This window comes from Brachyistius frenatus, unplaced genomic scaffold, assembly GCF_029030835.1.
Source record: "Brachyistius frenatus isolate BFR_SWC_R1_liver_20210118 unplaced genomic scaffold, ASM2903083v1 Contig_35, whole genome shotgun sequence".
Classification (NCBI taxonomy): Eukaryota; Metazoa; Chordata; class Actinopteri; family Embiotocidae; genus Brachyistius; species Brachyistius frenatus.
In genome coordinates this window covers 2,161,261-2,175,662 of record NW_027210634.1, presented here as the reverse complement: position 1 = coordinate 2,175,662, position 14,402 = coordinate 2,161,261, and the positions used below count along the sequence as shown (strand labels likewise).

Below are 14,402 nucleotides of genomic sequence, written 5' to 3'. Positions count from 1 at the left end.
AGAAATATGGACGCATATATATATATAAAAGGACACTTCACAGACCTCAGAGCGCAAATGTTCTTTTAAAAGACACACGAAGGGCAAATGAGCCTTTCAGCATCAGCAGAAATAAAAAAATGTTTTAACTCTCTGTCCACGTGTATTAAACATGTAGTGTGCCATCGCTTCACTTAGTAAACAAGCAAACAAGAATATGGGAAGTTGCTGTCGCAGCAACACCAAGACCAGAAGCAGAAGGACGAGAAGAAAAACAGTTACACCCCACGAGACCTCAAGCAGCTGAAGGCGAGGTTTTATTTGACCTCACGAGGTGTCAAATGATTAAAAAAAAACAACCAACAACATGAAATTAACTGCTGCTTTTGAAGTAAACATTTTTTTTTTTTTGGGTGGGGTGGGGCGAAACTGGAGTCAATCAAGTGATTTCTACTTCCTGGTTTGCCAACTGAATTCTTCGGGTTTTTAGAGCTTCGACACAATTTACCGTGACGACGACCCGCTTTACGTTTCAATCATTGTTAGTTTACGTCACTTTTCGGTAAATGTGACGAGCGCAGCTGAGGCAACATCCAAGTATCGAGACCCTGCTCTCTCTCTCTCTCTCAGAACACGAGCTTTCTAATTACATCAAAGGTCAAATGACAAACTCATGATTCATTTCGGGGAACCCACGACCTTTCGAATTACACTGTAAAATAACATCCCTGTTTGTTTCTGACTCAGCAACTATTTGCAAGCAGAAAGAAGCAGATGTGTTTTTACTGCAGTTTTCTGATTGTTGTATTCGAAAATATTAGACTATTTCCGTTGGTGGCTAGGCGTCATCGCTCTGTCATTAAGAAAGCTCCGTTTTAAAGTGACGTTTTATCTGTTTTTTTTTAAGCCATCAAATGAAAACATTTATTCTCGCTGGGTTTTTTTTTTCCACATTAAGCCCAATTTATCCTATTATTTAAGTTTTTTTTTTTTTTTTTTTTTTACTGTATTAATGACTGCTGATGTAAACCTTCAAATAATTGTTTTGGCTTAATATCGTTTTTGGTCATTTTTGTATATTTTCTTTTTATTACATTATTTTTTTATTGATGGGCAGAGTTTGTTTTAATTCTTTCTGAAGTTGTGCAGCGCTTTGTTCGACGTATGTTGTGTTGAAATGTGCCTCATAAATGATTTGACCTGGTGTTGAAGCCAGACGAGGAGTGCAAAGCTTGGACTTTGAAGACCAGAGCAGCTTCCTGTTGGAGAATTATCTTTGAGGTTTCTGACCCCACGTCTTCGCACATCTGACTCATTTGGGTTCACTGATGCTGCAGAGTAATGAAAGCAAAACTCGGATCTCGCACATAAACAAGTCATAATTTAAGATATGAACATTTCATAACTCTTAAAGCAGATTGTTGCTGCAGATTTGGATTTTTTTTTTTTTTATAAGAAGAAGACAGCAAAAAATTTGAAGGGAATATCAAGCATCCTAAAATATGAAATAAATACTGATAATCTTGGGAGGCGTGAACGACTTTTTGAACGACTGAGGTTTACGGTCAAGATCGATGGAAGTGTGCAATTAAAACACAGCTTTAAGCTGATAGAGGAGAGGGACCACCCGGCTTGTTGTCAGCGCAAAACCTCCTGGGCTGTGACTCGCCTTTCTTGCAACAAGGACCAATCTGCAGATGGCTCAGGCCTGCATGCGTTTTCATTCTGCTGTCTAGAAATTTAGTACCTACAGCGAAAGACCACCAGGATTTAAGGTAAACAAAAACAATCGCTGCTTTTAGGAAGACTCCAACGTTCGTTTTTCCTTGAGACGTTTCGAACACAGTATTCTGTGTTTGCATTGTTACGAAACATAAATTCGTGGGGGTTATCTCTGCTGTACCGAGGGCTCACTCGCCCCTTTCGGAGGGGGACGGTGAACGCCGACTTACTACGTGTTGCCGTGAATGGAGTTTATATAAAAAAAATAATAATAAAAAAAAAAAAAGGGAGTAAATCCGGAGGTGAAGACGTGTTGTTGCGAGTGGTTATTTTCAGTGTTAATGCGCGAATACGCACGCGAGACGCCGCGACGGAGCGGGACTAGTTTCCGCGGTGATGCGATAGTCCCCTGGTGCCGTCCGCACCCGTGGACGCGTCCTCCCCGTGGGGAGTCCTGTAGCTGCCGTTGTGCTGGGCGCAGGGTGAGGACGTCATGTCCTCGCTCGGTGTGGCCGAGTCACTTTCGTATTCTTCCTTCTCTTCTCTGTCGTACTCCACTTCCACCTGAAACAACAAACGGGTTTCGGCGAAGTTCAATTCGAGGCTTTCAAGACCATTACGAATCCAGTTTAAGACGTATTTCACGTCCATGCTGGCGGGGAAGAAGTACGAAAGATACGACGGGGGAAAATCGGAGTACAAGAATTACTGGAGATTGGGTAATGCTGTCTCGTCGTTTCCAACGCGGTTTGAAACAGCTCCCCTTTGTCTTCACTGCTTTTACAAGATATAACTGATGTTGAGCTACTGCGTCTTAAGTCCAAAGCACGTTCCTTTTTTTTGTGTGTTTTTTTTTTTGTTATGTCGCTGTAGACCAAAAAAAAAGCGATCCGGAGGTCGCTAACCGAAGTTGCAGGCTGCGTTCGTGCAGAGCGGGTCGAGCTCAAGTCTGACTCTGGTTGTGCTCCCCGATGTGAACAGTATTGAGGGACGGCGGGCGTTTTGCTGGAGGCCTTTTATGGCAACTTTATGTTTTTCCGACCTCCCATGTTCCCAATGTGTTTTCTTGCCCAAGCTGCAGCGGCCTTCCGACGTATTGTTTTCAACCGAGCACTGACGTACGTAAAAAAACAAAACAGCTATCGAGACTCTGCAGTGCAACACCGATGGCAACAACTCTGCAACAGGACACGTGTTTTTTGAGGAGAACAGTTGCTGATGTGTCAATTGTCAAACAAATGTTTTGATCGTTATCGACGGAAGGTTTCACCTTTGATCTCGTGGCTTTTTTTGGGGTGGGGGAGGTGGCGGGGGGGTTCTTAATGGTAAACTTTCCGAAGTAGGTCAGTCATGTGGTCTGACTGTCATGTCGGGGGAATGGAAACATTCACCCAAGAACAAAAGATGGTTACTTGAAGGAGAATCTTTTGAGGATAGGAAATGTGAAGACACGCAGTGGGTCAGTAATACAAAATTCTTCAATGAGGAAATTATATCTTTTACTGGCTATAAATGCGAAACTAGAGGATACATTTTTTTTTTGTTAAATTATTATTATTATTTTTTTTACTGTAGAACCACATTAACAAAATGTCACTTAAAAACTAATTTGACTTTTATTACCTTTTTTGCTACCCGATTTTCTTTCTCTTTAGAGTTGGCTTCGTTACCTTCGTGGGCTTGGCTTTGCTCTTCATCCTGTCCTCGTCCTTGCGGCTCCTCTTCCTGGACGTGGACGGGTCCCTCCTGTCCCTGCTGCGCTCCCTCCTCTTCTCTCTCTTACCTCTACAGGAAGAAAAAAACAAGTCAGCGCTGGGAACCGTCCTGACCGATACCAAGTCGTTGTGTATCCCTCTAGAAATATAGGAAAATTCAAAGGACCACGAACGCCTCCTCAGAATGAGACGAGATGGATTTACCTTCTCGGCGACGGCGATCTCGGTTTCCTTCGAGGGCTTTTGGACCGATCTTTACTCTTCCTTTTGTGGCCCCTGAAAACGACACATGGACTTGATGAAGTACATTTGCTGAGACAATAAGAGCCACTTAAATCCCCAAAGTGTTATGAAATACTTTCCACACGGCTGCAGTCAAATTCATGCAGCTACCAGGATCTTTAAGAACCTGATGACCCCTGCTGTCCCAGGCAGGAATTACAGAGTATTATTACAGATGATCAGATGCAAGTTTTCTTGATTATACAGTATCTGATTCTCTGAAATATTCCCGTAGTTTCTTAAATAAAAATACAGAAGCGGGTGGCGCCGCACACCAAGCACAGCGGCGGGGTACTCAGCAGCATTTAGACTTTCAGAGTAAAAGAGATCATTTGGAGACTGTTCTCAAGCAGCCGGCAAACCACTAATTTATATTTCGGCTGTCAGCGTGATGTTTTTTTTTTTTTTTTTTGGAGCCATAAGTGACCATATTTGGACGAGCCGGGGAGGAGTGAAAGGTCAAATCCGACTGTTAACCTGAGGATGCTAAACCAGAAACCTGACTGCACAACAGGCCTGTCAGTCAAACCAAATACACCCCCCCCCAAACATACCTCTCTTTAAGGCCCAATATTTAGTTCATGATGGAATTATTTTCAGAAGGATCGCCAGAACACCGATCGGAAGAAGTTCATTATTTGAATAATACCATCATGACTTGTGGGAAACATGTAATGACTTTATATTTAATGCGAGAAGTTGATGCTTTTTGAATGGGAGTCTATTGGGGTTGTTTTTTTGGAGGCAGCCCCTAGTGTCCCTCAGTGGTAGTGCACTTTAGGGTTTCATCGTTTCAGACCCAAAGACTGAGCCCATATTTATATACAGTCTACGCTCTCCACGTACCTCGAGCGACTCCGGCTGCGCCTCCTGTCTCTGGAGCGAGAGCGCCTCTTGTGGCCGCTTCGGGAACCGTGGGTGTCGCTCCCCGGCCACGACCTCACCGACAGTCTGCTCCGAAGGGCGGTCGGGGGGGGGGGGGGGAGGAGGGAGGGAGGAGAGAACACCGTCAGTGACCGGACGCCACCGCAATCACAACAACAGCACATCGAGGGAGTGAAAACAAAGCACCTGTGTTTCGAACGGGAGCTTTTCCTGCGCGTCCTCGAGTGGGAGCGCGAGCGGCGCGACCGCTGAGGCCGACTGGTCGAACACTTCGTTGTCTCTGCTGGAGCACGAGCAGCAGTTCTCAGCATCGGAAGCGCAACACGAACCTCACAGCGATTGTTACTGAAGCACTCAAACATGCAGCGAATCCAAATGTCTAACCTGGTTCTATGGCGGCAGCGATGGTGGACTGGGCTTCCCTCACCCTCTTCATCACATTTTCTAGCTCCTTGGCAGCAGCCTGCGGCGTCATCTCCGGGGGTTTAACTATGGCGTTATTGGAATGATTAACCCTAAAAAGGACAGAAGACAAATCAATCAACTCGCACAAAAAAGGCGTTCACAGGTATCATGTCCTCAGAATTATGTGAATCGCGTCAAAAGAACAAATGAGCCGCGTTCACCTTTTCATTCAGAGCAAGTAAGTCCGACGCTCGATTAGACCGAATCGTTTTTGAGCAGCGACGAGCAAAACAACACTCTGTAAACGTTTGGGCACTGAGGAGACCAGTTGCTGGAGTTTTGAAAGTGAAATGTTGCCCCGTTCTTGCCGGATGTAGGATTTCAGCTGCTCAACAGTTCGGGGTTTCCTTTGTCGTATTTTTCATTCCATGATGCGCCATTGTTTTTAACCCTCGTGTTGTCCTCGGGTCAAAATGACCCGCAGCTGTGTTCAACCAATTTCTATTTTATTTACATATTTTTTGGGGATCATTGGTGACAAGGAGGCTGTGAGGGTTTCTTTAAAGAATGATGACCAATGATCCCAAAAAAATATAGAAATAAAATAGAACTTGGTTGAACACAGCTGCGGGTCATTTTGACCCGAGGACAACACGAGGGTTAAAAATGGGTGACACCACAGTGGTAAACATGCCCCTGTTGCTGCCATCACATTCAAAATGAGCATGCATTTTTCATAAAACAGTCAAATTTCTCAGCTTCAACATCTGATACGTTGTCTTTTTGCAATTAACTACGGGTTTACGTGATTTGCGTCCCAACTTTTTTTTTTTTTTTTGGAATTGGGGGTTGTAAATAGAAAAAGCATACTTGAGGGGTCTGTCTCCGAACATCACTCCGTTGAACGTCAGGGCTCTGCCGACGGAGTCCTGCTCCACAAACTCCACGAAGGCGAAGCGCGTCGGCTGCGTCTCGTCCCCGGCCATTCGCACAAACTTCACTTCTCCGACCTGCTTGAAGAACTCCAGCAGCTGCTCTGCGGTGGTGGTCTGAGGACGGGAACGATCGAGGGGGATTTCAAAAGAGGACTCCGCGGGTGTAAAAAAAAAAAAAAAAACACGTAAAGCTCCGGCTAAGCGCGTCAAGAGTTGGTTTGCGCCCGACTCAAGATCGGACGCGGCGTTTACCTGCGAGTTCAGGTTTCCGACGTAAACCGTCCGCCTGATCTCGTCGACTTTTGAGGGATCCACGTTTCCGACGAGGGGGGGCTGGGAGTTGAGTGACGACGCTGCGGGGTCGAGAGGAGCCGAGATCCGATTCACTACGGGAAGGTTCAGCTGCAGGGTGTATATAACACACACACACACACAGGTTAGGTTAGGTTTACCTTACGTGACCAACAGACATCGATGTCCTGAGCTGACCTCCACCGATCAATACAGGCTGTACTGAGCTATATTTAGCCCCGATCCTGTTTTATGTCACACGGCTGTCATGATAACTCGTGTACCCTGACCATGGAGTGTTGCCTCGTCATCTTGAGGACGTTTTCACAACAAAACGGCACTAAGTCTATTTTTAAAGGCCATTTTCTTTAGTTTGTTTACTTTGTTATTTTGCAAAAGAATTATTATGTAAAAATATTTTTAAAAAAACACAAAAAAAACATGAAGGCACAGCTTGGATGCAGGCAGTTTTTCCTCAATGCATTTCAGACTTATTCAACTGCCAAGCGTGTACACCGGACTGATTTTATTTACTGTATTGACGATCAATAACTTTACTTGCGCTTTTATTATTCCGTTTTTATTATGGTACTGAGACGCTGGAAACTTGAACGTCTCTTGGGAACCAGCGAACTAACCGAGCAACCAAAACACCAGGCCAACCCACAAACAAACAACCAACCAACCAACCAACCAACCAACCAACCAACGAACAAACCGTCCATCCATCCATCCTTCTATAAACTTGAAGTAGTGCAGTAGTATTATCTGGAAAATGATCAGCTCGGCAAATATCTAATATTAAATAACTCTGCACTGGTTTGAAGAGCAAAGAGACTTGATGGAGAAATCCGAACAACAAGCTGCAGACTCACATTCTGAAGTGGAGCTGAGGTGGGAATTGGCAGCAGTCCCCCGCCAGGAATCAGACTGGGCACCGGGGCGGCAGGTGCCAAAAGTGACAAAGCCTTGGCCTCTTCTGGGATTTTCCCTGCAGGACGGAGGCAGATATTAGTGAAGGCAATAGAGGGACTCTTCTCTCTGTCTCCTCTATGTCTGCATAATTAGCCCACTGAATTCTAGAGAGAAAGAGAGCATACACTTCCCCATACAGCCTACAAGTGCTCTACTGTCTACTCATGGTAAAACTGAGCATCCTTACTTTGCTTTGAATAAATTATCCTTCTGAGTCAATCTCAATTATTAGTTTCAATGTAGTGCAAAGATTTTAAACTTTCTTTTCAACAAGCAAAAAGAACAGATTTTTTTTTTTTTTTTTTTTTTGGTATTAATTTTTTTTGTCCTTGGTCTCTTTTCATAGATCAAAAAAAGAAAAAAAAAAGAAAAGAAAAAAGAAAAACACAATGCAGAGAATGAGTCAACACTTTGATGTATGGGTCACCTGTACTGGAAAGATATTGGTCATGAACCATACGATATCAAGCACGGGCGCTTTTCCGTGGGGGGGAGAGGGGGGGCGATCGTTTCGCAGTGTTGGAAAGGTGTGCAACACAAGACAACCCCAATGGCTGCATCACTAATAGCACACAGGACATCAGATACAGAAAAGAACAACAATTTTAAGAATTGCAGGAAAAGTTAGCCAAAACCTATCTTTAAAATAATAAAAAAATTAAAAACGAATTAGGACTTTTGCTGCTTCGTTGCTAGAGGAAAAGTTATAAAGAGACAAAATAGCTACAGATCTACTTCATTCCAGCTGCAGGGACTGAGCATGAATTACCATTCGTTTAACTCGAGCGCCAAGAAATATATTTCAAAATAAAAGCATCGACGACGCAAAAGCATTAACGCATAACTCGCGAAGGGGAAAACGGCGCTACGTTGAACACGCGTCATTCGCAACATACTAAACATCCGTAGTTGTCGTAACGCGAGGAAATAAATCCAGATGAAGCTTTTGTTTTACCACAGAAATGAGTGCAAATAGAATTGGAAAAAAAGAAAGAAAAAAAAAAAAAAGCTCTAATTATAAAGGTTTCATTACTGCGTCTCACTTTTTTTTCTTTCTTTTTTCTCACAAAGACTAGCCCCCTCGCTACGTCAACAGGTGGAGGAGACAAGAGAGCAAAAAGTGTTAGTGATCCGTTTCTTAGCATCCCGTGTGCACGCGTGTGTGACACACATCCCGCCGGTATGCCGTAGCAACCTGGACAGAATTCAATCACACACAAGCCGCAGCTGTAGCAGAAAAGAGAGAGGGGGGTGGGGGGGTTGGACAATAATCAAAACAACAAACCAAAAAATAACAAATATAAAACACAACGCTAGAGATAAGCAAATAACTGTAGTTTTTTTTTCTTTTTTTTTTTTTCTAGATAGAGACAGCAGAGAGTGGACAACATGGGAAAGTATGAAAGGAAACAAACCAAAAAAGGAAAATAAAAATAAAATAAAAAGAGACAAGGTGTCCATCTTGGAAGGCTCAGCGGGCTATTCTCCTGGTCACATTCCCCCCTTGAAGGCTGCGGTGGCCCGATCGGGGATAGTAGTGGCTTGGAAAACAATGCCTGACTCAGGCTAGTGTAGTGTAACAGCTGGGCCACTCTAGTCATCTGATATGCACACATAATCACACAGAAAAAACATACAAAACCAAATTAATAAACTCAGTAGCCATCCAGCACCAAGTCACGAGGACAAAAAAAAAAGCATCAAGTTAGAGGTGATATAATTATTTTTTTTTTCACTGTACACAAGTGAACAACAGTGGCACCAAAAAAAAACAAAAAAACAATTTTTTTTTTTTAGAGAAAACAAGCACCAAAAAAAAAAAATTAGAGCAAAAAGTCAAGATTTTTTTTAATTTTCCATTTACAATGTCTAATTTTTGTTTCTCTCCACATAATCCAGCATTTACAGTGATTTTAAATAACGTATTGCAGCTTCAAAAAAAATAAATACATTCGAGATGTTTCGAGACCACCTTGTGACACCAAACAGAAACCTGGGCTTTAGGGTGCTTCGGGAAATTACATATGTACACTTTTAATGAGGCGATACAACACTTCACCCGTGTCACATAACTTGAAGCAAAAATGGCAAAAAAAAAATAAAAAAAAATAAACAAAAGAACTAACCAATGGCCCAACTTGCCAATTTTCCATGTGACTAAATAAAAATACCCAGAATTCAACCAAAACAACAACAACAACAACCAAAACGATTGAATTCAATGAGAGAAGGTCATAGCAAGTCCACTGAGACATTTAATTTTTTTTTTTTTTTTAATGTCTTACAAATGAAACAGGTTGCACTCACCTTCCGCACATGGCACTACTATCAGAGCTCTGTCAATAAATACTGTATTGGTGAGATGTTGCGCCACACCAACACTGGACGGCTCTCGGTACTTTATGTAACACACTTTGGACGAGAAAGACAGAGGTGCATTGCTGTGCAGGCAGGAAAAAAAGAAGAAGAAGAAGAAGAAGAAAAAAAAAAGGCAGGTTAGTTAGCGACTTCTTTATTTTAAGGGTTCCGAGCGGAACCGCGGAAAGGCCGCAGATCCGCGGCGTCGCCTAGCTAGCCGCGCCGCAAGCGGGGTGGTCTTACTCGGGCGGGTAGAGCCGCAGCTCCTCGATGTCTCCCAGGAAACCGAACAGAGTGCGCATCTGCTCGCTGCTCACGGCCGAAGACAGGTTGGTGACCTGGACGACGGCGGTCCCGGGTATCCCGCTCATTGTGCAAAATTGGTAAGTGCGGTAATTATCTTACAAAGTGTGGTAATATTTACACAATATGTATTTCGGAGTTATCCTGCTCGGTGAGGTACACACTAACATCCCGGAGAGGCGGAGTGAGCGGGCTCAACGTCTTCTTCTTGTTCCACTGCCAGAGAACGGTAATAAACGTTGAGGTGCACTACCGCCCCCTACCGCACGGGACAGCACATTACAGCAGACATGATGGATAGATGGATGGATGGATCGATGGATAAGATAGATGTAATGTAATAGATTACAAACACCTATACAATAAAAAAAAATAAAATAAAAGAAGATAGATTTTAAAAAAAAACATTTTTTAATTTTTTTTTTTTTTTTTTTAAAGTAAGACCAATGAATAAATACACACACACATGCAGTGCTGCATTATTTTGGGCTGGTGTTGAGCCGACAGCCGTCGGGACAAACGACCCGCGGTGGCGCTCTTTCCTACGCCAACATCATCCAAAACTTAATCTCCAGATTTAAGAGAGGAACACTTCAAATAATGACAATCGTTCACTTAAATTAAGGGTTTTGATTTGATTTGATTTTGGCGGTTAAAGGTCAAAAGGTCACCGTGTCCTCACGTCCCTCCGATCTCCGCTGGTCCCACCAACGCAAAAATCTCAAGAACGGCTCGGGAGGAATTTCTTCAACCTTGGTACAAACGTTCACTTCGGCCCCCACGGAGGAAACCGAGGCGCTTTTAGGGCCCAAAAGGTCAAAAGCTTCAAATCCCCACCTGTCCGTCCGTCCGTGCCGTTGTCGTGAAAGCAACGTCTCGGGAACGAGGTAATTTATTCAAATTTGGAAGCAACTTTCACTTGGGACTCCAGGCAGAATTTATACGATTTTAGGGTTCAAAGGTCAGAGTTGCCGTGACCTCACATCCCACCAATTCGTCCATCACCGTTCCCATTCATGCGAGATCTCGGGAAGGCCCAGTGAAAATGTCTTCAGATTTGGTTCACCCGGCCTCAACAATGCAGGGACGGGATTTTTGGTGCTCAAAAGGTCAAGGGGACCATGACCTCCCGTATTTTCTGTTTCTTGTCAACACGATATTTAAGAAATACCTTAAAAGACATTCTACAAATTTGGTCCAAATGTTCACTTGGACTCGAGGATGAAATGGTATGATTTTTTTTTTTTTTAATTTTGAGGGAGGGGTCGAAGGTCAATGTGACATCCAGCCTATCCAATCACTCTTTCCCATTCGCGTGGACGCAATATCTCTGGATTGTCAAACTGGTGGCGCCAATCCTGTGGCAAAGGACAAACTGAAGACAAAAGAATCGGTGTTAAACAGCATTAGTTTATTTTCCACAGGTTACTTCAGAAACAGGTAATTATGTACAAAATCTGGAATGTTGGATAAATGCATATCAATCAATCAATCAATCATCTCACTGTGACTGTTTCCAGAGAAACCTTAGAAATACTAGCTATACAATAAAATGGGTGCCTCTGCATTGCAATTTATTGCTGGTTTTACAATCGCAAGTCACTAATGCCATTATTAACTCTTTTTCTCAATTTTCTTTTTAGAGTATTTACAATTTGATTAGTAAGGTCTAAAATCCACAGAAGACTGCTAAATAAATAAGAACAATACGGGAGCATAAGAAACAAACCAACATGGATGAAGAAAGGGTGAAAACATGTTTTTATTTATTTATTTTTTTTAAATCTCCCGAGATTGTCTACGATGTCAGACTGGGTTTATTTTTTGTGTTTATTTATTTTTTTTCTGCCATGAATATAAAGTGACCATAACCCCAGAAATTCTCCCCTCTAGTCTTAGAAAGTCAACAGAAATCCCCAACAAAATTAAAAACAAATATAAATCAATGATTTCATCTGTGTAAAATACAATGTGTGAAATAATTCGGGAAATTATGTTTGTCATTTGACTGTGAGTTTAAAATCTAACGGTACAGCTTCTTTTTTTTATTTTTTAGAACAGCTACCTTACCGTAGAACTATTTTTATTAGCATTATTAAAATTTCGTTAATTACCACAGTGTTTTTTAAATTTTTTTTTATTATTTTGGTTTGCCGGTGCCACGAGCGTAAAGGTCAAACTCGGTTACAAACAATAAGAGACCAGTAGACGACACAATCTACTGTCGACAAGTCGAGGGAATGCTATTTGTTAAAACACTGCGGGGATAAAATGCTTATTATATATCGTACAAATAATTCAGTGGTCACAAATATACTGCTGGAGTTCATGGGGGTGGGGGAGGGGGGTGATTTCTCTATCATTTCCATTTCTTTCGGAAACACGTCTCTGAATATTTATTTACTGTTTCAATGGATGAGTATTAACAGGTAAATAAAACGTGACGACGCGGCCTTTTAAAAAATAAACAAAAAATAAGAAAACCACACTTTTCCTTCCGACGCACTTCTTTGACAAATATTTAAAAAATGTTTTCGAGATGCAGCTTTGACTGGATTCGTTTTTGTTTTTTTTCTTCTTCTTCTTCCCAACAGTGTAAGTCCATTATGTCACACACACATCATGAGCATTTGGAGAAACTGTAATCCACGCAACGACAAGACGGTAAAAAGTCTCAGCCGAAGTGACACAAACTTCTACTCAATGCAGAGATCTTTTTTGTTTTTCAGCACTACCATATATGTATATATATGCATATATAGAATATGCATATATATGCATATATATATTTCCTGTGCCATTTCATTATAAAAAAAAAAGAAAAAAAAAAGAAGATTCTTTTCACAATATAAAAATCATGTAAAATCATCAGGGATTACTAAAAGGTTGTGTGTTTTTTTTTTGTTTTTTTTTTCTCTTTTTAAAAATGACGTGATTGAAAATAAAGGCTTTAAATATTGCTTTTCAAGCCGTTAACGCTGCAACTGTACTCCGACGGTTGTGAATATGTGAGTATTGCTCGAGTTCTGGGGTCAAAGCTCCTCCTCCTCCTCCCCCCGTTCAAACAGTTCAAGGTCTATGGCACTTGACAACTTGTTTCTCCCAATTCTACTCTCTGTACAGCAAAGACAACAAAACAACAACAACAACAACAAAATAAAAAGATAGAGACGCTGCTCCAGAGTGATGAGTAAAAAGCGCGATAAAACATTTTTACAGGCAAAAAAAGGCAACATGTGGTCTTCTCCCATGTAGAAAAAAAAAAAACACAAAAAAAACCCAGATGTTGAAACCACCCACGACTGCCTAAAAAGGATGAAGCCCTTAAAAATAATTTAAAAAAAAATAAAAAATAAAAACGAGTTGAAATCATTCAAATCTCATTCAAATCTCTTTCTTAAAGTTGTCTCCTGCTTTTTCTTTCGGTTTCGCAAATTTCCAAACTGGCATTGGTTAGCTGGCATAACCGCCACGTCTTTCTCCGCTTACAGACATTTTTAGGAGAAAAAAAAAAACTCCAGCTTCCGCTAGCTTAGCTTAGCCCGACGGTCTGAATTCGGCGGGGAAACAGCCGGCCGGGCCTCGCGCCTCGAGACCCGCCTTTAAAAACTCTTTAAAAAAAACAAAAACAAACAAAAACAACAAAAAAACGTGCAAATTTCCCAAAATCCCTCGAAACGTGAGGACTGGTGGAACAGATTAAGGCCGAGCAAATGCAGACTCCCGTCTCGACTCCCGATGTGTAAATTTCCGTCAGTCTCGTTTGCCGCATTTCTTCTGACCTCGGGGAGAGGAGGGTGGGGTAAATTGCGATCCGGTTTCCGCGATATGCCGAGCGGTCCGAGGACGTCTGGGATGAACCGAGGACAGAAGAGCTCACAGGGGTTGTTGTTGTTGTTTTTTTGGTACGGAAGCGGTGGCGGACGAGTTCCTCTTCTTACCTCTTCCGAGAGGTGGTGGGGGGGGGGGGGGGGGGTAATAATAATAAAAAAAAATCTCTCCCGACGAAAACCAAAACCAAACGTCTCCTTGCTCTACATTCGTCTCCACACGGCAAGCACGTAACACTGTCCTCCAGATATAAGATCGCACGGCGGACCGGGAAAACAAACAAACAAACCAAAAAAAAACAGCTTCAACATTTTAAATTAAAAAAAATAAAAAATTAAATAAAAAAAAATAACAAAAAAGGCAAACTGGATGACTGGGAGAGAGAGGAGCCCTGCCCCCTAGTGGTCAGATATGTGTCCGTCCGCGGAAGGAAAAAGCCGAGTCGTGATGATGATGATGATGAGAGAAAAAAACAAACAAACAAAAAAAAATAAACAAGATGACCTGTACAGAGACCACAGTCAGTATTTGCATCAAAGCACGTCATATCTTCAGCTTCTTTTGTATAAAAATATATATATACCACAGTGATGGCCTGTTGAGGACACGTACTCGCAGGTGTTCGTCTCGCTTCGGTTCCACTACATTCAGTGGTTGTTGAATTTTTTTTTTTTTTTTTAATCTTTTTACCCCCATTTTTCGTCACGGCTCCCAAAAGACC

General features: G+C 42.2%; 1 protein-coding gene across 4 annotated transcripts; it reads right to left on the bottom strand.

Annotated features, from left to right (window-relative positions):
• Nucleotides 1–377: 377 nt before the first annotated feature.
• On the bottom strand, nucleotides 378–10,062 carry srek1 (splicing regulatory glutamine/lysine-rich protein 1). Of its 4 annotated transcripts, XM_069700912.1 has the most exons (12): nucleotides 9,497–9,589; nucleotides 8,233–8,790; nucleotides 7,617–7,751; nucleotides 7,090–7,205; nucleotides 6,176–6,325; nucleotides 5,859–6,037; nucleotides 4,968–5,098; nucleotides 4,770–4,866; nucleotides 4,545–4,649; nucleotides 3,621–3,692; nucleotides 3,372–3,486; nucleotides 378–2,265 (listed from the first exon to the last, which is right to left on the bottom strand). In XM_069700912.1, the coding sequence occupies exons 3-12, from the start codon at nucleotides 7,645–7,647 to the stop codon at nucleotides 2,083–2,085; spliced, it is 1,179 nt and encodes a 392-aa protein (XP_069557013.1). In that variant the 5' UTR covers nucleotides 7,648–7,751; nucleotides 8,233–8,790; nucleotides 9,497–9,589; the 3' UTR covers nucleotides 378–2,082. The 4 variants fall into 4 exon arrangements, with proteins under 4 accessions (XP_069557013.1, XP_069557010.1, XP_069557012.1 ...); XM_069700909.1 differs by lacking the exons at nucleotides 7,617–7,751; nucleotides 8,233–8,790 and adding an exon at nucleotides 9,791–10,061 and having other exon boundaries at nucleotides 9,497–9,630; XM_069700911.1 differs by having other exon boundaries at nucleotides 7,617–8,790.
• Nucleotides 10,063–14,402: the final 4,340 nt, after the last annotated feature.